This window comes from Xenopus laevis, chromosome 2L, assembly GCF_017654675.1.
Source record: "Xenopus laevis strain J_2021 chromosome 2L, Xenopus_laevis_v10.1, whole genome shotgun sequence".
NCBI classification, from domain to species: domain Eukaryota; kingdom Metazoa; phylum Chordata; class Amphibia; order Anura; family Pipidae; genus Xenopus; species Xenopus laevis.
Window position 1 is genome coordinate 80,068,567 of NC_054373.1, and position 26,157 is coordinate 80,094,723.

General features: G+C 36.8%; 1 protein-coding gene across 4 annotated transcripts in view; it reads right to left on the minus strand.

The window, feature by feature from the left end:
- Positions 1–26,157, minus strand: part of mid1.L (midline 1 L homeolog) — a 197,425-nt gene that overhangs the window by 55,056 nt on the left and 116,212 nt on the right. For all 4 annotated transcript variants that reach the window (XM_018244724.2, XM_018244723.2, XM_018244725.2 and 1 more), the window contains one exon: positions 15,839–15,934. In XM_018244724.2, coding sequence (XP_018100213.1) covers positions 15,839–15,934 — 96 coding nt within the window. The remainder of the gene's footprint in view (positions 1–15,838; positions 15,935–26,157) is intronic.

Genomic DNA, 26,157 nt, shown 5'->3' on the forward strand with positions numbered 1-26,157 from the left:
TTATCAAAGAACTAAAGTAGAATAGGCCTGACAGACAAAAGTTATTGGGGTTAACAAATACAAGTAGGGATATAGCAGAATTACCAGAATAAACAGTTGCAGTATATGGATATGGCAGTATGTGGATATAGCAGAATTACCAGAATAAACAGTTGCAGTATATGGATATGGCAGTATGTGGATATAGCAGAATTACCAGAATAAACAGTTGCAGTATATGGATATGGCAGTATGTGGATATAGCAGAATTACCAGAATAAACAGTTGCAGTATATGGATATGGCAGTATGTGGATATAGCAGAATTACCAGAATAAACAGTTGCAGTATATGGATATGGCAGTATGTGGATATAGCATTAGACTGTTATAGTAAAATTCTGGTTACTCTATTAGGCTAAGTTGCAGAATATCTAATGAACCTGTGGCATGATATGCCAGATATTAGTACAACAAATAACACACAAGGAGAAATATAGTAAGTCACAAGTAGAAAACAAAATTGCACAAATAATAATAATAATTGCACAGTGTAATATTCTTCACTAGACTATAATTGCATTGCAAATTCCACTTGCGCACCTTGTCTTTACAGTTGTATTCTTTCACAGCATAATCTTTTGAAGCAAACATATTTTTTAGTAATTTGTTTTATAATGTACACTGAGCCCTGGTACTATAACATTTGCAATCGCTAAACAGCTTCTAAGTTTGTAAAAGCTATATTAAATTTGCGCAGAGACCTAGATGTTTGCATTGTCAATATTTTGGCATCACCAACTTTTATTAAAGTTCATCCATATCATGGGCCTTCCCATGTGATTAATAGTGATTAGATCAATACAGAGAGAGCAATACATTCAGTGAAAATCACTAGTGTGAATAAGGCTCAAGCTCAGCAACAAAGTGCTTACAAGGTCTTTTAGAGAAAAAAAATACTTATTTATTTAACTCTATTCTGGAAAAACAGTAATATTCCATGGCCCATGGCAGTAAAGAAGCAGTATAATTGCAGAGGGGAGCTTTGTTAACATTGAGGTGGGGCACAATCTTGGCCAAGAATTCTTGTGCCAATCCTTTCCCAAAATTGCATTAGAGTTTGGCAAAGCGCTAAGACAATCAACTAAACTAAATTAAATGAACCCAAAAAAATCTGTCTGCAGTTAATTTTGCTTGATTTATATGATGGGAACGTAAATACTGGAATGCAGAAGTTCAGTGAAATTATCTTGTGATTGAACCTAGCAGTGCACAAATCTGCCTTTTTTTAGGGGATGCATAACTCATTGCAGACTAGATAAGAAACAGATTTGTGTAGCTGCAGAAGCCAAAATGAATCCAAAAGCATTCCAAATACATGCACAGTCTTAAGATCTAATTCCCAGTGAATGCAGCAAGAAGACAATATGCTTTTCTATGAAAATAATAATACATACAGATGTGAAACTTGTTACTATTTGCATATCTTGTGACCATATATATGTACAAGATATGTATACTTCCTTTTTATGTTTCTATAGTTTTTTAGTAAAATATACTCCCATAAAGCAGTAATTTTTTTTTTTTCTACTTCATATTGATTTATATGTGTGGGACCTACAAAACAGAGAATCTGATGAGAAAAAAAACCTATTCACTTAACATTTAATTGTTTCTAACACAGGAAGCAGTGTTTGCTTGTAAACAGTTGACCATTAAATGCTACCTGATTATTGGTTGCTATAGGTTATTGCACCATGGCAAGGCCTCCATTTTATCCAAATTTTTAAAAAGTATTTTCCTTTTCTCTGTAATAATAACATAGTACCTTGTACTTGATCCAAACTAAAATATAATTAATCCTCTTTGGAAACAAAACCAGCCTATTGGGTTTATTTAATGTTTAAATGATTTTCTAGTAGACTTAAGGTATGATGATCCAAATTACAGAAAGATCTGACACCCCCAGGTCCAGAGCATTCTGCATAACAAGACCCATACCTGTCCTGAGCAAAATGTTGGCACTATATAAATTATTATACCTCTGATACATAAAGGGTATACAATTCTTATACATGTTATATATACTACCCAGGCACTGTAAAATGTACTCTCCTCGATAGTCCCAAAATCACTGAGCTCTACATCATCTCTTAAACAGCTTTAAAGTGGTAGCTTAGTTAATAACGAAAACAATATATTCCCTTATCTCTAATCTGAAGAGAAAATGGACGGAGGATCAGAGGATACTTCTACATTTATGCTCCTGTGCAAAACATCTGGACTGATACCAGGAGAAACCTTGGGACTGATGTAAACTATGTAAAAAAATAAATAAATAAATAAAAAAAAGTGAGTGCTTTGACTCATTTTTCTTGATTGGTTGTTTTTTTCCCTCCAGATTTTTACTTTTACTTTTAAAAATACATGGTCGTCAAAAACCATCCCTCTCACAGAAAAGAATAAGCAATCGATGCAAGAAAACACAAGAATGTAAAAAAAAAAAAGTTTGATTTCCCCCCCCCCCCCCCCCCCGTTTTAAACATGGAAGCATAATAAATCAGCCCCCTAGTGTCTAGTCTCTGGAGTCATGCAAGAATGCCCAGTGCTTATGGGCATATCAATCATTTGCTGAATGTTTGAGCTTGTATCTACCTGTCTACAGCAGACGTCTCTAGCATCTGCCTTTTGTCTGACTTATGTTACTTATATGGCTTCCTGTAATTTATTGTACAATGTTGATGTTGAAAATATTCATATGTAATGATGGGAAAACCTAAGATAATTTAGTTTCTACTGGCTGCATTTTGATGTCACTGGATACAGCATTGGTTAGTGCTGGTCAACAAGTACGAACTGAAAAACCAAAATACTATTTCTGTAAATAGAATTTAAAATATCAGGGGCACTTTTCTATTTCAGATACCAGACTTTTGTGCTTACAATTTGGTTGTTTTTTTTCCAAATAACATTCCAGCAACTTTTGAAGAAACCACAATATTCAGAATTAAAAAAGGCTTGATCATTTTTGTAACATGGTGCACTTTGATTGGGTTATTGTACTGTTTAAGAGTTGTTTATAGTGATTTAAACCAAATATTACAAAGAATAGGTTAAGGAAACTGAAAAAAACAAAAAAACATTATGCACTGTTGTCTGCTGAGGTCTATACTGGTAATGCTTACATATCAAGGTACCCATGGTAGATGCTTGGGGATATAAGGCTAGTGGAGAGCAGAGGGTAGAGATCACACCAATAATTTGCAGTGTGGCAAAAAAACAGACAACTCCAGAATGTAGTTTAGTTGTTAACTCATGCCTGTCTCTTTCACAGTCAGCCACCTCCTTGGTCCCAAACACCACTGTGTCCTATTCACAGTACAGTTAGGCCACAGTGATGGGGGCACGTACATACTCTGTTCTGCTTTCCTACACCACCTCTTCTCTAACTCCGAGAGGAAGCCTGCTAAAAGAGAGGTGTGAGCACTGAATATTTTTACATCTGGCGATGGTGACGTCAGACCCCCCCCCCCTCAATGGTGCACTCTGTCTTCCCTTAAGTAAATAACCCTAGAGTGTGAAACTGTGCAAAGTAACTTAATTTTGGGAGAAGGTTTCCATTGACTTCTGACAAGCTATTGGCACTTTTCATCTTTGAAGGAAGGAATCCATTTTCTTGTGATCAAGACATTCACTCTGCCTCCTGTTTATGCGCAGTTTTAGTGGCACGGTTTCTAGATAATAAATGCCACTTGCCTACAAAAGAAAGCAAGAGTAATTACCCTTTGTTTAAAAAGCTAATTAGCATTTACTACTATTACATTGCTGTTCGAAGATATTCACTGCTGATTTAACCCTTAAGTGTGCTGGCACTCTTAAGTTGCTTTAGGAGGTTTGAGCGAGCACCACATTTATAAGGTGTACTTTTGTGCGTTTTGCGCTAATTATATAATGTAAATATCTCTTTAACTTTGGCTTCTACATTTTCTTATAATTACTATTACTGTTAATAAGTGAGGTTGTTACATGTGATGAATAGATATGTCAGCTCTCTGTGTCATTAGACTATAATTTCCCCCTTTGCTCATAAAAAAAAAATCTGAAAAATGTGTATGGTGAATGCTCCTTCTTAATACTGGAACTGTTACTTGTTTACATTTATATCCTAATGTCAAATCGCTTTGGAGCAGCGCAGACATAAAACTGAGATAAGTGAAACTACGTATGCCCAACAGTGCTCACATCTCAAGCAAACTGACTTGAGATTCTACGCTACCTTAGAAGGGATCTGTATTCAGTGTTAGGACCTGCAGACTGAGCTTCTAAAGGTAAATTGAATAGGCTTCCTGCCAAGTCTAAAAATACTAGACACATTCCAGGTACAAGTCCTGATTGTTTTATACAGTGCACAGGGGTCAGTTAATGTCAGCATTGCTCCCATAGCTAAGGCTGTACGTAAGCAAATTTCAGAGAAGGCTTTATGAACAATACAGTTTTCCCATGCTTTTCCTGTAAGGCAAGTCAACCGTTGGTTCTGCTCCTGATATTCCCTTCTTTTTTTCAATTTAAAATGTATTATCACCTCTAATAGAGTCTATTAACAGTTACATTGTTTTTGGAATTAACATTTTATAATTTCCAAACCAAAAGTACGTTACTTTAACAAATACAAGTTTAGCATATATTATCGAGAATATTCAAAACTTATCCCTTTTTGTTTCCAAATTTAGTATAGTTAGTCAAGAAGTGGCCAAAATTATACATACACATTGGGGACTACTGAAGGATGGGGTACCTGAGGTCGAGTCTTTTCAAAATATGCCCTTATGTCATATAAAAGAAATAACACGATTGGATCAGTATTGGTGAAATCTGACTTGGGGGGGGGGGACCTTAAGGGAGGAGTGAGTGTTGCATGTCTGGATGAATATAAGGAAATATAATATAAGGAAATAAGTGGATACTTTGTTGATGTCTAACATTGTATCTGTATATGCTGCCTTTATGTTTCTATTTTGCTTCACCTGATTTCCGCTATATGCCCATAGGTGGCGTTGTACATGTGAGTATAAATTTGTGTGACCATGAGTAGTTCAGTAACTTGAAAAAAGGCTGTGCCAGGCCTGAAACATTGTTCTTTGTCTGAGAGCTGAGCCAAGATTCCAATAAAGGCTTTTTAAACTTATGATATATGGATGGTGCTGTGACTTCACTTCAAGTAATTTAGAGTTATCATCATGTACAAGGGACAAAAAGTAAATTGGTCAGTATTGAAAAACTATTTGTTTAAATAGGGATTCCTGTATTTCGGACCTGTCTGGATACTGTGTTTCCAGATAACCAATCCTCCACTTGTATCAAGCAACAATTATACTAATCAACCCCCCCCCCCCTTGCTGACAATGAGAACTGAAAACACAAGCAGCTTATTTTAATCGTCAAGTTGCATTACTTAATACTGTAATGAGAATCATCTTCAAGTATAAATCATATATCATTTCCTGAACAGCAAACACTGGAATTATAACAGGAAAAAAACATTGAGTTAAATGCATAGTAAATTTAGCGTTTAGAAAAAAAAGGGCTGTAGAAACAGCTTTGATGAGTTCCCCTCTTTGTCCTGAGGGACAATAACTCACTTCCTGGTTATTAAGAGTTTGGCCTTTGTTCCCACCATAATGTTCAGCCCCCAACACCTGCACTAGTCTGGGAAGCGAAAAACCTCAATTGGTACAAGGTTTTATTATTATTGCTGATGGCTGACCTGGCTGTGGAGAATAATCTGTAATAAGCATAAAAACAAAAGTCAAACTGTAAATTTGCAATGGAAAAAGAATATGGCAGCTCTTATTCATTTAAACAAAAGCATGCAAAAAAGGTTTATCACGTGAAAAGTCATAGACGAGATTCGATCTGAGATGCAATTCAGAAAAACGTCTCACGATTTATCACATGAAACCTCTATTGAAGTCTATGGGAAAAACTAGAACTGAATTAGGAGACGTTTTTCTCTTCTAATTGAATTTCGTCCATGAGTTTTCACGTGATAAACAATGAGAACTTTTTCTCATTGAATTGAATCTGGACCAGAGTTTGATAACTGATGATTCAAATATTCTGTGTTAATCTGTGTTTAGCCAGCCTAAGGTTTCCATAACTTTTAAGGCCAGAGACTATACTCAAAATAAAAAGTTGTTTACTTTATACAAGGTAGAAAGACAATAGGGAGTAGATTTACTAAAGGGCAAAGTGACTAAAGCTGGCGACAATTCGCCAGCATTACTGTATTTAGGCACTTCGCTGATTTACTAATGGGCGCAGGTGTCACTTTGCTAGTGAAAGAGACAGACGCTAGTGCTTATTTGCACTCTATAGCCAGCTATATTTTCGCTCTGGTGAATGGTGAGTTCACTAAGATGTGGAACGTTATCTCTTTCGCCAGACTTGCCTTCGCCAGCTCTGACCTGGCGAAGTGCAATGGAGTACATAGATCTTCCTCATTCTTCTGTTACTTAGTGGAACACTTTTAGTGGAAAAGGTTTCTAAGTCCAAAAATGCTGGGTCTTTACCTTTTTTCAGAGTGATAGCCTGCAAAAGTCCTTAAATTTTTTTTTGGGTAACTAGGTTCCTCTATACATTTTCTAACATATGGAACATTAACTATACTGTGGGCTTATGTGTAGGGCATTATAAAAACTCCATTGTCTTTATTAAAGTTCCCTGGATTTGTGTAAAGTAATGTTTTTGCTGCAACATATACGTCCAACTTTAAATTTCTTGCCATATGCAAATTAGACCTCTAACGAAGTTGTGCTAGGATTTGCTCGCATTGGCGAAGTAACGTTAGATAAAATTTGCCAGCATTCGGTGCCCTGGATGCAACTTCGCTTTTAGTAAATTCGCGCAGTCTGAGCAAATTTTCTCCTGGCAAAGTGTTGTGATGGCTGCAAAGTAAATTTACCCCTAGGGTATGACCAGTGTTCTCCCCAGGCCCTTTTTTTCCTAAAGAATCACACACATCTGCAGCAGAAGCTATGCCTTCTGGAAATTTTCAGTGCAAACTGCATCTGATGCATGTTGAGGTATGAGCACAATTGCAGTAAATTTGATGCATAGACCACAATTAGGCAGGTGCAACTCTCTCTGGTGCCAATACCGATGCTGGAATTCTGGGAAAAAACATGCAACTATGCTAGATATTGCACTTTGCTCACTACACGTGCGGTCCCGTTAGCCCATTAGCCTAAACTGTATGTTGCTGTTATATGCCTTCCCTAGCCTGGGTTGCCACCTTTTATTTCTGGCCCTACCAGCCGGTGACGTAGAGGGTGGGGGTCGGGCCAGAGAGGGGCGGGGTTGTGCTATTTTAAGGGCCTGGTTGTGACATTTCAGGGGCAGGGTCATGGAGTTTTGCCAGGAAGGGACTGCAGCCCTTGGATTAGATGAATAGTGTAGCGGGGAAGAAGGGCAGACCTGAGGATGGCTAGGGGCGGTCTCTGGTGTTTCAGTCTGGCAGCTCAGTAATTTAGGTGCAGACTCTAAACTGTTAACATTTTGCAACATTTAGTTGATACATTTTTGAGAAGCATCTCTGGAGTATTACAAAGTATTGTAAAACAGCTCCCTGAAATGTGTTTTTCTGGATAATGGATTTTTTCGTAATTTGGATCTTCATACCTTAAGTCTACTAGAATCATGTAAACATTAACTAGACCCAAGCGGCTGGTTTTGCTTCCACCCCAATAAGGATAAATTATATCTTAGTTGGGATCAAGTACAAGGTACACTTTTATTACTGCAGAGAAAAGGAAATCATTATTTGAATAACATGGAGTCTATGGGAGACAGCCTTTCCATAATTCAGAGCTATCTGGATAATGGGTTTCCGGATAACAGATCCATTACCTGTATGGTATGGAGTGTGACTTGGTATATCAAAGTATATGGAAAGGAACAAACCGCTCTATTTAATCATAGAAATATCCTATAAAAATGTACTATGTATAAAGCACAATGGAAACAGAATAGATCATTTATGAACCCTCGAGGCCAAGGCTTGTGCAAAACAATTGCAGACAATTGTTCTGCAACTAATTGCTTTGGCTTGCTTCTGAAAAGTTTAAAAAAAAAGTGTCTGTGTTTCCATGAGTGGAAATAAAAAAATAAAAAGCTTGCCAAGTTTTAGATGGCAAGCTTTTTATTTTTGGCAAAAACATGTTCATGGGAAAAAAATCCCCCCCCCTTACAGCTGGCCATAGATGCAAAGATCCGATTGTATGAGTCCTCGATTCGTATGATTCGGACCGTGTGTGGAGAGTCCTGAGATTTTTCGTCCCATGGAGATAGGTTGTTTGGTCGATCGGACAGGTTAAAAGATTTCTTTTGGCTGCTGATAATATCTCTGCATGTATTGCCAATCGGACGATTTTCAGTGGGAGACTGTCACTAGCTTTTGTCGGACATAACTTTCGTACGATTGCTGTCAGGGGCAGAACATTGGCTGATCTGTTCTTTTTCTACTTTATTTAAACTGAAGGTTAGTGGCAGGTGGGGAGATGGGGAAGTCCGATCGTTCGAGGATTCAAAAGATCGGATCTTTGCATCTACGGCCAGCTTAAATCTGCCCTTTAGTGTCCATTTAAAACTATACATTAAAGTCTGCTGCAGCATTTGGCTGCTATGCAATTTTCTTAAAATAAAACTCCTGAATTCAAATTATGCATTAAAAATCGAATATACAATAATTATTAAGTGCACAAAAATGGAAAACTATTTTTGTAAAACATGTAAAAGTCAATGGGAGGGGTCTATGGTAAATGTAAAACTTAAATTAAAATTTTTCAATGTACGTTTCAATGTAATTCAAAATGTTTAACCCATTGAAAATGAGTACAAACTGAGTTACTTTTGTTTTATTTCATGATTTTATTCAATCATATTTTTTATATTTGGATATTTTAATAAAGAAGCAAACATTCAAGTTATTTGAGTTTATGCGAAGTAGAAAAAATGCTAACATTACACAAATTTTAATTTTGCTAAATTGCCTCTGCAATTCTGCAAAAAAAACAAAAAAAAAAACAAATACCCAATCCACTTTTAGAATAATCAGAAGCAATATGATCAAAAGCCAAAAGAAACATTTCACATGGCCTTTTTTTAAAAAACCTGTATGATTTACTCCAGAAATTTTAGCAAAACTTTCCTTTCTTTTGTGTTCCTAAACATCAAAGGAACATGCTGAACTACTCTGACATGATAATAACAGTGTACTTGGAGTTGATTTTTCTACACAGTCAAATAGAAATAATTTTCATCCGCTCACAAATCCAAAACAACGCTGATAAACAAAAATTACTGGTTGTTCATGCCGTCAGATAGACCTAGCATTCTTGTCATGAGCATCTGTCAGAAACCAGTATTTACAGTTAAAACATAATGACAAGTTCCAGTCTAGTCCATCAAAGTGATGGACTAGAAAAGAGCATTTGAGAATGGAATGATAAAAATACTAGTTTTCCAAATACATGAACTTCTTTTCCAACTCATATCAAATACAATATGTGAATGCAAGTTTCAATGATCTCAGTGAGGCAAGGATCCATATATTTCTGCATTTAAGCATTATTATATATTATCATGAAATGCTCTGTTAGCGAGGTTCAAATGGAGTTTTAAATTTCATTTCAATGACCCTAAGCCAGTGTCTTACTTCAGCTTAAGTCCCTGTTGGAGGTGCAACCTTTGGTTAGGGCCACCCTTAGCCCGTAACAAACTTACAGTTATAGGACAATATCAGTCATTCAGCCACACGTTTAAGATGATCTATTACAGCATTTCCCCCCAAAAAACACCCAAGAATACCTTTAAAATTAGCTTTCAGTAGTATCTAGAACAAATCTCACCCAGCCTTGCCTACAGGCTTGTTGACTATGCTAAAGACTTGCAGCAAGCCAAAGCAGCATCTTGACATTTCTTGTGATTTACATTTTTTTTAAAAAATATTTAACTGGTTAAAATGATTCATGCAGCAGAAAATCTGACCTATGTAAGAATAAAACAGAAACAACCTTTTGCAGGATATAAGAAAATACACTCTTATACAGTGTATCGACACATTAATTTGTTAACTTTTGATTTCTGAGCAGAACCGCTTCACACTTGCAAGCTTTGCCTCCTTTGGGCTTATATTTATTTCACTGCCTACAGCTTGCTCATTGTCACATAACCCCTTTAAAGATACCTGTTGATTTCAACACAGCAGATGTCTGTGTCTGTACTACAGGCTTGAAACTTTCTATATTCGGTAAGTGGAATACAATTTTTACAATATTTGTCAAAGGCCACAATGCAGCAAGTAAAAAAAATCATAAATGTCATTGGTTTGCGAACAGAAGCACGCATAGTAATAGGTTACAGAAAGGATGTAATGTATCGGGAAGAGGGGGTGATAACCAATTTCAAGTCACCCCAGTCACAAACTTCTCTATGCAACTTGTGTGATTTGATTGTTTAGCCTTCTTTTACCATTTAAAGGCACTACGTCTAAAAGTGTGCCAAATACTTTGAGCATGTGAATTATGTGAGCATGTGAATTACAGAAAAAAATGGGTAGTGGGGCCTAATGTCTACCTATTAGACTCTCTTTGTTCAATATAACATATGGTCAATACTGGTTTACATTAACCAAGCATTCACATATAAACTATGCATCACTCTGACACTGACATACCCCTAGTTTTTACCATTATAACATGTTGTTTGTAAATATGCTAATAGTTGGTACTGTATAAAATCTTTCATTGAAGCAAATAATTAAAACTTGTCACCAAATAAAGAATTTTCAAAATTGGAGCATAACTATAATCATTTAATATCACTGCATTCACTATAACTGCATTTCTGTAAGGTGTGAAGCCTACATTTCCTACTTCAAAACGATTCTTATGTCAGATATAATGATACAGAGTCAAAACCACAAACTGCTACCGAGGCGCAGATCAAGAATACCAGGAATCCGGCACAGTTAACATCACACATAGGAAGGATGACAGTGGAGGGTGTACAATTCTAACGCGTTTCATGCCCCATAGCTGGGCACTTCATCAAACCTCGGTAGCAGTTTGTGGCTTTGATATAGTAGCCGGCGAGGAGTGACCGGCATATCGCGATAGCAGCGATCGAGCAGGACGGCACATTGGTCTGGGTGAGCTCCGCCATTAACGCTCCGTGAGTAGAGCTTATAATGATACAGAGTATTCATTTGTATTTCAGAACACTATGGGATATCCAAGCCTCTATAATCCCTTTTAGTATGTGTGCATTAACATAAGAGAATAATATCTGATGAAGTGAAGAAGTGTTTATATTTGTAGGGGGGGCATTTCACCACAAACTGATGCTACAAGTGCAACAATAGATCACTTACATTATTACAAAGGTTGTTTCAATTTGTGGTATGTTGATATTTTACAGCTAGAATGTAAGGTCTAAATCTGGAAAGTTAATAAACTCAGGCCTGCATTACACAAAACTACTTTTATGAGAGGTTTTACCCTGACCCTGGGCCATATTTCCATATAAGTACACTATGAGACACTTAGCAGGGCTTAAATTGGGTCCAAAGTAGTGGTTTTGAGCCTTTGCTCCGGGAACAATGCCAAAGACAAGAAAGTATCAACTATATTCTATATGGTCTTTTAAAATATCCAAATCATTTTCCATGGTTCTCAGGCAGAATGAAACAAAATCATTTGAAACTGGTTTGTTTTCGCATATTTTATTGGCCACCCAAATTCTGTCTGGGCAATTTCACTATTAATTTTTGGAATCTGTTTATTAGTTTAAACTGCTAAAATTATCCAGTTGTAAACCAAATATAAATATATGGTAACTTACTAAAGTCTATCCAAGAGTGTAGCCGGAGAAATGAGGATCAGAATGAGAAGGTGAGAGTGAGAGGGTTGTGACGGTCAACAGATATTAGGGTTTTTGCCCAATTCGACTACTGAAGTGGTGGGCCAAATCCGGCTGATCTAGTATCATGGCGAATTGTAGTTAGTTGGCTGCAGATAACTTATATGTCCCCTTTGTACACCCTGTGTGAATAGATTTTTTTGTCCAGTCTGACTGATTACATTTGAATTGACCATATTGGCCTTGAACACTGGACAGTTTGCTAACAGGTTTGAAAAGGCTAAAGCAGTGGCCAATATCTGCCATCTTTAAGCATTTATAAGTAGGCTTGGGCGAATTTGACCCGCTTCGTTTCGCCAAAAAATTGCTGCTGGTGAAATGTCTCCGATGCCCATTAAAGTCTATGGACATCAAAATTTTTTTGAAGCACAACACCATATAAGTCTATTGGCGTCATTTCCGTGACAAAACAAGGCGAAAAAATTCGCCAATCTCCATTTATAAAATATTTTGCTACTTATTACAGAAAGTGTAATGTAATAATTTTTGGTGTTTTGTTGAAAATACTTTTTTTTTTTTTTAGAGATGTGTGTTTATTAATTACAGATATGTGTTGTGCTGGTTGCAGTTACTATTGAACCCAAATTGCATGGGGGTGCATCTACCTGTATGTAGTGCCTTTTATTACATAAATGTTAATTCATTTTCTTAATATATGCTACAACATCTTTAGGCAGATTTACTAAAGGGCGAAGTGGCCGTTGCCAATGACAATTAGCCAGAAATCCCATCCACAGGCACATCGCCAATTTACTAACACGCATAGAGGACAATTCGCTAGCAACCTATACTAGCGTGCATTCACACCCTATGGCTCTGTCAAACGGTCGTTACTCCACAGATTCACTAAAGTGGGAATTTTAATGTAAATTAGCTCTTTCGCCAGTGTCCTTCAACACCTTAGACCAGGTGAACTGATAAAACAAAGCCAAATCTGTGATGGAAATTCATAAAGTTGTAAAAAATTCTGACTGTTACTTTTTTAAAGTGGGATTGCCTTCAAAAGTCCGAACTATTCAAGATTTTTGTGTTAAAAAATTTTTCCAGACATTTGAGGGGCATGGTACATTTGTTTTAAGGTGGGCTCATGTCTAGGGTATTAGATGATCTTTTATGTTTTTATTATGGTTACTTGGACATTTGTATTAAAAAGTGGCTACTTCAAACATTTGCACCAACATCACTAATAAACTAGTCCATAAGACTTTTATGCACCTGCCCCATTAAAATTGACCTAACAAAGTTTTGATAGGCAGAAATGAATGCTAGCGAAACTTTGCTTTGAAATGCACTGCCGAAGTAACGTTAGAGAAAATTCACCAGCATTCAGCTGCTGAGATGCAACTTCACATTTTGGTGAATTAGTGTAGTAATGAATCTGCATCTGGCAAAGTGGCGCGGAATGTGGCGAAGCGGTGGATGGTAAAAATTCACCCTTTAGTGAATTTTCCCCAATATATAAAGGTCTGCTTTTAAAAGTAGAGTTGTAAAAATGATAAAGCCAACGTACCATATCAAATCATGTTTTATACACACAGGCTAAACAAAATGTTGGATTACAGTATTTTCCAATTGTATTATAGTATTTTCCAATTGTATATAAGACATCAGACATATTATATCCTGTGGTAACCCATATGTTGAATGCATGATAAGTAAAGTTCCTCTAGTTGCCACTGGGTGGTTGGACACCCCAGTTATAGCATTTAGAACTGAGCAAGAATTGGCTTATTTTCAGGTGAGTTTTGGGAAGATATGCAACACCAACACTGATTGCTCATTAAGCTTTAAAGTGCTAAAATACCAAACCAAATTAAATATTTATTATAATAACTGCAGTTCTTATATAGAAGGTATAACAAGTGCTTTGTGTCTTTGCTTTGATCAACTTCTGTTGTGCTTCTAATCCTAAAATGGGTAAAGCTACATAGGAAAAGCTACTTCAAAGAGATGCAGTGCTAAATGCTTTACTGTTATACACGCATTATGTTTCTGTGTCAGATGTGTCAGAAAATAAAGAAAATGTGCATAATATCAAGGGCTGCATTATTATGAAAAGTATCCAGTTGGAAGTGGAATGAAAGAGACATTTTTTTTTTATAATAAAAGAAAATGTAATCAGCAACTTTTCAATATACAGTACACATTTATATGGTTTCTTTATAAATATAATCACAATTGAAAGCAGGAGTTGCTAGTCTCTTTCTCACTGTTCTGAAATAGTTTCAAGAGCCAGAACAAAAAGTGCAGAGAATAGAAAGAGATTGACAAATGATTCTCTTTATGGGGTTGTTCACCTTTAACTTTAGACTGACACAGATAATTAATTTGCAATTGATTTTCATTTTTTTATTTTTTGTGGTTCTTCTGTTACTTAAATTATTGTTCAAAAGCTCTCCAGATTGTAATTTCAGCTGGGATGTGGTTGCTGGGGTAGTGTTTACCTTAGCAACCAGACAGTGGTTTAAATGAGAGATTGGAATATGAATAGGAGAGGGATTGAATAGAAAGATAAATAATGAAAGGTAACAATAATAACAAAACTGTTGCATATCAGAGCAATGGTTTTTTGGCTGTCCGGGTCAGTGACCCCCTCTTAAATGCTGAAAGTTGAGGAAGAGGAAGGCAAATAATTCAGAAAAAAATAATAAAGAACATTTGCAAAGCTGTTCGGAAAATGCTATGGAATACTAAAAATTAACTTAAAGGTGAACCACCCCATTAATAGCAATTATATTTACACAGAAAATATTCTCAAGGGTCACTGAGGAAATGCATTAGGAACATATTGAATGGACTTTTCTGATAAAAGATTATTCTCTGCTAAATTTTAAGTGTAATATAGCTTTATCTGAATAAAGGTGCTGATACAATTTTACACAGTTGGAAATGTTTATTTGTAGACTTTGCCTGCTCTGGACCAGCAGTTTAAGGAGGCAGCACCCCATGCAAAACTTGTTGGAGCTATCGGACCATTTGCATTTAACCCTTGGATTATTGAACCATTTGTATTTAACCTTTGGAGTACCTGGACTTTTTTTCTCCCCCCCCCGCCTTTTCACCTCTTTTCTTCCTCCGCCCCCCCCGAGGACTTTTATTTGTGTACATTCTTTATCTCTTCACACAGCTGCTTTAAACCAGTAAGCTTCCCTGTTTTCTTATATACATCTTTTATAGCCTAGGGTATCCTGTGCATGAATCCATCCCTGGCCACCCATAATTCAACAAGCAGGGGGTAATTACCACGCATCACTGACAGGATAAAGTTATGGCATGAAAGTGGGAGTGGGAAGATATTTAAGAAGGCTGAATTAAAAAAAGGTCACTTTAACCCTGGACTGAAATCTTAGGTCCCCTTTGCACAGGCCCGGATTTCCTGGGTGGGTGCCCCTTGGCCGCGCAGTCCTACCACCAGGCAGCCTGCACTACCCCACCTCCCATGAGCCATGTGGAGCTGCGCGTCCCCAGTGTTCCCCTGAAAGCGACTGGCCGCCCCTAATATTTAGCCACTCTAGGCCAGGGCCTTTGTGGCCTCACAACAAATCGGGGCCTGCCTTTGCAGCCCCCCCTACTGATACACATATTTATAAATATAAAGAATAGGCAACTAGTAGCTCTGCACATTACCATCACACAAGTCTGTTACCATAAATTAGTAGATAGCTAACTTTCCCTGCTGTATTCCAAAATGAGACAGACATAGGGCAATTGTGATAGGATAAATCTGTGAGCAACTTGGCACAAGTTAAAAATCAGTCGAAAACAACATAAGACCTGATAACCAGACAAATTCCCTTTTCAATTACCTCAGGCCAGTTTTATTTCTGAATACTGCTGATGAAATGACACCCTCTCAAATGTAATTCCATTCCAATTTGTACTCACCTCCACCTTCTGGCAGGTCTGAATGAGCTTAGACAACAGCATTTCCATTTCTGTGTTCCTTTTGATGAGGTTGGTTAGGTTGCTCTCCAGGCTTTGCTGTAAGAATGGAAAAGAAAAAAGGTTGTTAGCACATCATAATTACGTGATAATGTGTGGCTTTGTTTCCAATGAATAACTTTTGACCTTTCAATTTATTCTACTTGACATGAGCTATAAAAAATTAGCAAAAAGGATGCAAATATATACATGAATACATTCTTAAGAGAAAATATATGTGTGACATTACACATTCAGGAGAAGCCCCACAGGATCTCACACTAACAGTATGTTAAGCTGTCCTTTTTAGCATCCTGCTCTCAACTAAAAGATGGAACCAAATGAAAGCAGATAAAACTGCCACGGGCAGTGAGAAAACACTGGTGATCTCTAGCTGGTGTCTGACGGTGGCTTGAAGAACAGATAGGGAGAAAAATGAAGTACAGCAGCAGCTCTGGCCAGTAATATAGCTTACACTCTTTAGTTTCTGTTAGGAGGAAAGGAGACCATCAATGGGAGCATCCAGGCACAAAAATTACTTAACCCTAACAGAAGAAAGCAACCATGTGCCTTCAACCATTCACCAGGCATATAAAGCAAAACCACGTTCTCTACACATAAGCAAATTACAACACATGGATTTCCATCTGCCAGAGAACAAAATCAGCTAGAAAATTAAAATGTCAGGTCCAAAATTTCTTCAAAATTGAAGCACAAATACTGTCAAATAGATCTTTCACAGGTTGTCAATCGGCTATATGCATTAAAATTAAACCGCACTATTCATGTAGACTACCCTTAACAATATGCAGAAAGATGCAGTTCCAGATGAAAGTGTCTTTTTAGCCTGTATTCAAAACATCTGTTTATAACTTTGGTGGCAATTAAAGAGCGGTTTCTTACACCTAGTGCAGACTGAAGTTGTCATAACAAACAGTCAAATTAAGAAAAACCATAACCACCTCCATGTCCTCCTCCTTGTACAATCAATGAATGATGCAGTTATCTTCCAATACAACAACGTCTGAAACAGAATTCCACAACTTTACCATTCTCAATAACAAAAGTACAAAAAAACCTTCTTGAAGGTCAGCTATTGGGAGATCTGGGGAGAAAGTTTGACTGTAGGGCTGATGCAATGTTTTCACATACACTATATAATTCAAAGTAAGTGGACATCATATCCAATTATTAGAACTGCTTTTTTTTTTGAAAAAAAACACATCCTTCATTACCACCCCTTTGTCAATGCCTCTACATCATACAATGATATGGTATTCTTGACAATTCCTAGTTTCCTACTTTGTGCAAATGTTTTGGGGAAAGCTCTTTTCTGTTTCAGTAGGATAATAACCTCATTCACAATTGGTTTGCAGAGATGGAAATGGAAGAATTTGACTGGGCTGCACAAAACCCTGACCTCAACCAGGCCTGATTGTCCAACATCAGTGCCAACCTCTTAACTATGATTGCAAGCAAATCCCACTAAATGTGCCAACATTTATGGAAAGTTTTCCAAAAAAGCTATTTTATCAGCAAAGGAAGGATAAACTTAATTTTGTTATCCTTGGTTTTGGAATGAGATATAGGACAGGAAGACCTACACATATTTTTGGCCATATAGTGTATCCGTTGCCTTGTTAGGGGTCCCTTAATTAATGTTAGAGCATTTTCACAACTGTCCCACATGCAGTCACCAAACAACCCAAACTCATGCCCTTAGCAATCCAGGCTTGAATTTCCTTAACAGCAATGTGTCTACATGCTGAAATTCACAATTTCAGAGCATTGTGGAAGTCATAGTCCATTTTTTTTTCAAAATTCTGTATATTTTTTGTTACTAGCACTAGAAAGCTAGACTTAAATACAGAATGACATCACTGAAAATTCAGTTTACTAAGCCAAATGTCATGGGTGTAACCTTTCCCAATGACAATCACAACTGCCTTTCCCCCTCCCTTCAAAGTCAATAATCTTAATGTTTAAAAAGATAATTTACTTATACATATTGAGAACACATTCCTGTTCCTATGTGATTTTTTTTTTTTAAATAACATTTATAAATATTTAATTTAAGTGTTTATGCCTTTGCAGTGTTTAAAGGTAAAGCTGCCTATTTATGAATTAACTGTTTATTCTACCTTAAACAGACAGTACAGCATTTGGGTGTGGTTTATTGTCTCTGTATATTTGCCTTTTCTTAAATATTAACATTGCTGTTTAAAGGTAAAAGTATCCAATTTATAAATGATAGGATCATTTTGTAAATTTCTCTTTTTTTTTTCTCAATACTCAATACTGCAATAACTCATTTGTTGTCTTGAGTTTTTTTGGATGGCCACGTGCTCCGTATAAACTCTCACAGGGCTTGTGTGTTGATAATTCCATTATGAGATGCCAGAAGAAGGTTAATGTTGTCTATGTTCTTACAAAGAATACATTTTTGTATGATTATCAGCACATTAATGGTTGCCCAATGATTATATTGAATATCTATATACTATGAATATTGGTCATCTTGTGGATTGTGCATGTTATGAAAATCTAATCTGATGAAGCACAATCTACTGGTATATATATGGCAGATCAGCAGGTTTAATTCCTTCTATTCGATATTTAGGGTTACTAGCCTAAACAAATTTAACAACATAGAGTACCCATACTGTTTATGGCCCTTGTATGTTTTCGGTCAATTCAGTCTGTGGCCCAATTACCAAATTTCTTCTTATGGAGATTTGTGATAGCTATAAACACATACCCAAATAAGTGCTATTTCTTTGTTTTTAGTTTTGGAAAAACAGATTATTTCTTTCCTGCTGCAAACAACTTAGTATTAATGTTTGATACTCTCTAATGGAAATCAGTAATTAGCTCATGTCATATGAAGCAGGAAAAAAATGTTGTATTGTGAAACTCACAAATAAAGCACACGCATTTCAACTGGTGAGACAGCATGAATTTAATTACTTAAATACAAACCAAATTAGTCCCTTTGGGCTTACTTTGTAACATATTTAATTTCTGAAGCATTTGCCATAAATGAAAATCTGGTATGTATTTTTAATTCTGACTTTATCAAATTCAGTCGTGCAAGTGGTAGCTATTCAATCACATAAACACGTAAATCCTTTATTATTTTTTGATAAATAAACAAAACTCAAGTTCAAAGCATAGTGATGTTCTTACAGTCTAGATATCCCCGTTAAAACTTAATTTAGTAGTAGCCAAAGCTTCTGCAATATTCATGTAAATGTCAGATTATGCAACTCCTTAACATGAAACTGGAAAGACTGGATTCGCCTCTATAGGGAGCCTTTGTCCTGAAAACAAACACAGAGCTTTTGCCAGGTTTAGATGTGTATCTGTGTATAAATGCACCTCAATGTTCTGCTAATAAAAATAACTTCCTAGAGAGCTTGGGGGATTTCCATTTTATCTACTTATATCCCATTAATGCAAAGCAAACATTGTGAACACAGTTGGGCTCTACAAAATGCAGCAGACATACCCACACTGAAACCATAGTCTTTCAGTTCATAGTAACATAAAGAAGTTTACAGTTTCAAAGGTAGACAAATGAATGGAGGAGATTGCTGGAAACGTAGCCATCCTTCGGACAGAGAACTCAAAGGGGATAAAAGAACAAAGGCTTTCCGTTGCTCTACCTTGCCTCAGTAACTTTACTCAACAGCTTTAGTTTCATGCACACTAGATCCCTTGTTGGAACTCATGTGTGAAAATAATGATGTGCTGTTAGCTACCTGTGGAATGACTTGTTCTTCAAAAAGACTCCCAAAAAGCTTTCAGCCGCCTTGGCACAATGCATCTGCCTTTCAGTGAATGTCAATGAAGCAAGATCAGGCCCTTTAGGACAATTAACACAAATTGTTGAGATTAAATCATTCACAATTTGCTTATTATATTGGAGATTTTAATTTTCTTTTAAATGATTTCAAATACTATTATTTTTATTCAATCTTATGGGTTTTTAGAAGTGTATTTACTAAAACTCAAATTTATGAAACCTCTTTTTAAATTATAAAAGGGACATCTGCCATTGACTTCTACATAACCTTGACATGTTTTCGGAGTCTGATTTTAGCAGCAATGGGGTATAATAAATCTGTAAAAATTTAGTTTTTTTCTTTCCTCTAAAAATTCAAGTTTTCCTCGACAGGAAAAATCGAGGCTTCATAAAAATGCCCCTTACTTATTAATTTGAACTATTCAACTTTCTCTTTACCAATATTTGTCCCAAAAATAAATCCTAATATATGTCAAAAGATCCACTAATTTGACCAGGTCAGCTAACAAGCAGATCTTTCGTCAGTTTGGCCCCATTCATAATGCATGACTATGCACATCCATAAGCAAAGGGCCAACCTTAATGTGCCCATCCTGTCCTCGGCCAATGGCATTTTCTAACCTGCCTGGGTGTTTTTATTGTAAAATTACAAATGAACAAAACATCCCTGAAAGAATGGGACTCTTTAGTCTGAAGTGTCTGGCAATCCCATAAAGAAGTGAGTAGTACAGTATAAAAATGGGGTTTATACATTTGCTATGAAAAATCTCTTCTCAAATCAAGGTAATTTTATTTACCGTGTTTGATTAAACGGCTTTCTTGCTTCCTCGATAGGAAATAAATCACCTTCATTTGGCAACTAATTATGCCTCAAAGCCATAAAACGGTATTGTGCATTTAGCAATTTTTATTTGGAAATGGCAAAACCACATCCTTTAAATGAATTTACAGGAAGCAGTGAGTTTACTTGTGACATGGTGACAGTAACGGAACTTGGTGGGGGCGGGCCCTGGTGCAGGCCGTGAAGCCAGGCCCGCCCCCACCCTCGTCTGCGTGATTTTTTTCCTGACGCTGCAGCCGACTCCAGCCAGCTGCAGCGCGAGCGATCTACCGGGGGGCCCTAAGGGGGTGCGGGCCCTGGCCCAGTTGCACCCCCTGCTCCCCCGGTAGTTACGCCCCTGCATGGTGATATATGTATTAGAATGACTATACCCAATGTAAGCAATTTTTGTAAATAAATAAAAAAATCCGCTTCTGATGCCAAGAGTTGATCAGAAAAAGAATGAAATTAGGGGCAAGAACACAGATTATACATCATTTCTTCTCTCTAAGAAAATCAGACGTTGTGCTTTTACCCCCACTATCCCTGACACTTAAGCACTGTGTACAGAATATCCATCTCCTGTAGTTTATTTAATTCCATTGAATTATTTTCAATACAGCTATTGGCTTGCCCACTCCAGAACTGTTACTCGTACCTGTCCAAATAAAATATGCTTACAATTATGATCTCAAAGTATAGTTTTCCTTCCAAGAGAATACATTGCTTTTGCTATTAAAATAAAATGGAAATTATACCCATGAAATTAAATGGGAACCGTCATTATAGACTTACATAAAAAGTATATATATTCACATTTACATTACTTTTGTTTACTAGAATTTCCACTAAATTGAAAACTGGCCACACAAGTAGTATTGCTTTAATAAGTGGGTAAATGGGGAGACCACCAGCTGTTTCTACTGCAATAAAGTTTAAATGATGAGTTTCTCAGAAATGGCAAACACCATTTTCCATTTGGCTACGAACTGTAGTTTGTGTTGTATTATTTATACATCAACATCTACAAAAGAACAGAGCATTTTTCATTTATCAGCAGATCATTTTTTTCTGCGTGGTCATACATGAAATAGGCTGTATTTGGTTTGAACATGAAAAAAACTCCAGACCATTGTTAATTATACTAAAATCCTTTATTTATATAATGTTAATATATACTATATGGCCAGGTGTCTGGCACTTGCCAGTGAAAGATCTTATAAACCAAGAGTATTGAAGTTGCTCCTGCCTTTGCTCTAAACTTCTGGGAAGTCATTCCACTAGATAATGGAATGTTGGTATTTGTTCAGTGTGGAACTGGGGTGTGTGGGGCCCACCAGGGCTGCTACCTCAGGACCCCCCTCCCCATGGGCACCTCATCCCTGTTGCGAGCCCCCCAGACCCAAGCTACAGCCAAAATCAAACCCAACTTCATCCTGTCTCAGATCCCTCACATCCACCTGTACATGTTTTAGCTTCATCTTGTCATGATCACTGGTAGGGACCACATACAGTATTGGGCAGGGTGCAGGCCTAGGTCAATGGGGTCCACAGGTTTTTCCCAGTATCCCACTGGCCCAGTCTGATACTGGATTTGTTTGCATTCAACAACAACATCATTAGTAAGGCTAGGCATTGCTTGCAGTCTGCTCTGTAAGGGCTAGTTGTGTCCTTCCGCTTAGCAAATATTCATCAGTTTTAGTTGAAATTAGAGTTCAGAACATGGAAGTGCTTATTAAATGACATCTTTTATATACATGCATTTCAAAGCGACTTTCATGCCCAGGAAACTGAATGACTCTTTTAGCCATTGCTTGAAAAAGCAGATGCTGTTATCAGCTCTTGTCAGGGAATTGCATTTTAAAGGCATATAAAACATTGTAATAAAGGAATATAGGTTTAATTGACTATACCGGAAGTGCATGGACAGTTTTTGGGTTGCTGGAAGTCTGGTACATGTGTTGAGGCAGAAACATGACACTGAATCCTAGACAAGCAGTACAGCAGATTACAGGCTGTTATCATCTGTTTTCATCCACATTTTTTCTGCTCATAAACCTTGTCAATTCATATACTGGGAACTGCTTGAAATCAGCGCCATGACTAGAATTAAAGACTAATTTAAATAATGTGAATAATCCTACTCCAAAGGGTATTCGGCTAAATATAGTTCACATCAAGGTGGCTGTTTCAATATAGAAAAAGGACATATGTGCTTGATTACTAGAAATATAAATTTTAAAGCTTTAAGATTGCTTATTTCAAAATCTTATGTTATGTATGTTTGGTGACCTATGATTAAGATGGAGATGAGGGTACTGTGAACCTGTTCTGTCTGAGACTTCTTAACACTAATTTAACATCTGACCGCATTGTGCTCTTTAATTGAAAGTTGCTATCCACCAGTCCCTCAAGTGTTTCCAGAGTAATACCATTTATAGCAACAGTAGAATTCATGTATCAACACATTCATTATGAAGTAAATGCATACTCTGCCATGAGAGAGGTTCCTCATATTCCATGCTTGACATATTGCACTACCATCACAAATCTTTTAATCAGATGATGCTGGGCGCTTGCTTGTGACCTTAATGCTTTAATTGCTGTACTCGGCGTGTCAACAGTATTATGCATTACAGATTTTTTAAATCCTTCCTGAATGAACACTAAGATTTTAGCCAAAAAAAATGACAGGGCATTGAAATTTAATATTTGACATTATGATCTTATAAATAACTTATGCTAACAACAAAATTACAGGTTTTCGTCACCAATACTTGGTGACCAAAATGTCAATATTCTTGTGAACTGAATGTAACAAGAAGGGCTGTGGGTCACCTTGGACCCTCAAATATTGCTTGAAAAATAGCTGGATGAATTCGGTGCATGGGTGACACTTACATGACTGTGCGAGAACAAGAGCAACAAACCACATACTTTGGTCAATAATTACATGGGGTATTTTTAACTGCAGATTTTCACGTAATTAACTTGAGCTACTGAATTGTAAAAGTATCTGTCCACAGTCAGATAGTCAGTGGTATATGTTGATGCTTATATATGACTTCTTTAAGTGAATTGTTTGCATCAGGTTCACTGGGTTCTATAGGACTTGCAGTATCTGTGGTTACATAACATGACTAGACTATGCCTGAGGTCTGAACGAGCCACCCCTAGCTAAAACATGAATGATACAAAGTGAGACTGACAGCTACAAATGTTTCTTCACTATATTATAGAGCTTTAAATTTGCCCGAGGGTTGCTTTGTTAATTATTCAGCATGCAAAAAAGTTAAAGCATCCAGGGCTTGTCTTATAATAAAGATATGGGACTGGTTAATTAACATTTGGAAAGTTCTTCTACAAAGGAAAGCAGGGAGTAGTTAGGGGGGAAATAAAGCGAAATACACTGAAACAGAAATCTATTGTTTATCTTTGCATAAGTGTATAAGTATCACCTTAGTACCTTCCTCAGGGTATATTGCACAGATCTCAGCGTAATATTGTCATATAGCAGAATGGTCTCTGAGTCAAGCAATAAGATCCCCCATTTGTATGGATGTAAATATGTAGGGAATGGAAGTTCTGTGCATACAAAAGGCAATTCTGCATGTTTTACTGAGGTTAAATAGCGCATACAGTTATGTAATCTATTAACCAGAATGCTCGGGACCTGGGGTTTTCTGGATCTTTCCATAATTTGGATCTCCATACCATGAGTCTACTTACAATTAATTTAAACATTTAATAAACCCAATAGACTGGTTTTGCTTCCAATAAGGATTAATTATATCTTAGGATGGATCAAGTGCAAGCTACTGTTTTTTTATTATAGAGAAAAAGGAATCATTTATAAAAAATGTGTACTTATTTGGATAAAATGGAGTCTATGGGAGATGGCCTTTCCTCAATTCACAGCTTTTTGGATACCAAGTTTCTGGATAACGGATCCCATACCTGTATGATCCATTCAAGCAATACTACTTAGCATATCCTAATAGGCATTTTTTAGGGAGGATCTGACGTGATGCGCAAAAACGCAGGCATCAAGTCAGATGCAACGGAAATAAGGTAAGCAACTGGAACGTCGGATGGTGTCGCAGCGTTCATCTGACACGACTGTCGGATGTAGACGCTGCACCTGCATCCGCCAGTCGTGTCGGATGAATGCTGAGACTTCATCCGACGTTTCCATCTTTTTTTTCCATTGCATCTGACATGACGCCTGCGTTTTTGCGCGTCGAATTGTGCCGAAATCGCCCGTGGAGTTGCTCCCTTAAAGTTAATGAAGTAAAGAATTATGGCATGTTGAACACATTATCCCACAGTGACCTGAAATGTGCCTGAATTCCCTTCTGCCAGAAGATTTCAAGATTAGTTTCCGTTGTTGCAATATGTTACATATTCCAGTTTGCAAAACAGGCTTTTCTACGCTTCTTATTTTGTGCTCATCGCCGAGGAGCGAAAGCTCTAACTAATTTATATTAGTAAGATCAAATAGCTGCTTTATGAATTACAGGTGTAGAGCAAGCTGCAGTGACCTTTACCAGAAATTTGAGATTCTAATGTTAGGGCAATTCTTGCGAGATCAAAGAGTGAGAAAAATAACTTACATATTTTGAAAGTGGTGAAACTGAAAGCTTCTTCAATAAAACTATTATAAAATATATATGTAATATATTTTACAGTATAACAGGTATTCTAGCTATACATGGCACAAAATGCTAACCAAAATAAGAGCATTTCCATGCAATTCAACTGCCAGTGTTAGTGCCTACAGCCATAAGATTTAAAACAGACTTTGTACACATGATGTACATAACTCATGATGATGAACACAGGTGTGCAAATCTATGTTTTATCCTACACAATAGCAAACCAAATGTTGTATACAGTACAGGTAAGGGATCCATTATCCGGAAACCCATTATCCAAAAAGTTCTGAATTACAGAAAGGCTGCCTCCCATAGACTCCCAAATTTCTAAAAAAAAGAATTTCTCTGTAATAATAAAACAGTACATAGTACTTGATCCAAACTAAGATATAATTAATCCTTATTGGAAGCAGAATCGGCTTATTTGGTTTATTTAAAATTAACATGATTTACTAGTAGACTTAAGGTATGGAGCTCCAAATTACAGAAAGATCCATTATCCGGAAAAAACCCAGGTCTCGAGCATATTGGCTAACAGGTCCCATACCTGTATGTGTATATAACATTAGGCAATCCAGTCCTGTAGAGTAAAAACATATTGCTTGTTTTTCCATACATTATATTTTTTCACAGATTGAACTGAATTAACAAAAAGTGAATTTAAGGCATTTTATACTGTTAAAATATTAGAGCAGTATACATAAAATGTAAAACTAAACTGTCTCACTGAGACTACTGTGGCTCAATCCAGAGACTGCCCTTCCTGTGAGCCAATGGATTTGCCAAATAAAATATATCTAGAGCTCTGGATAAATGTTGATCAAGTATAGATGTGATGTTAAAATATGAGACATGGAAACATGATAAACACAATTTAAAGAAAAAAGGAAATATGGCAGCATTTTAATTTCTGGGTAAATGACCTTAAGACTTCTGTTGATTAGAATAATCAGGGCAGCCAATAAACACACAGCCTAGATAGTCTCTCAGGCCCTCTGATCGA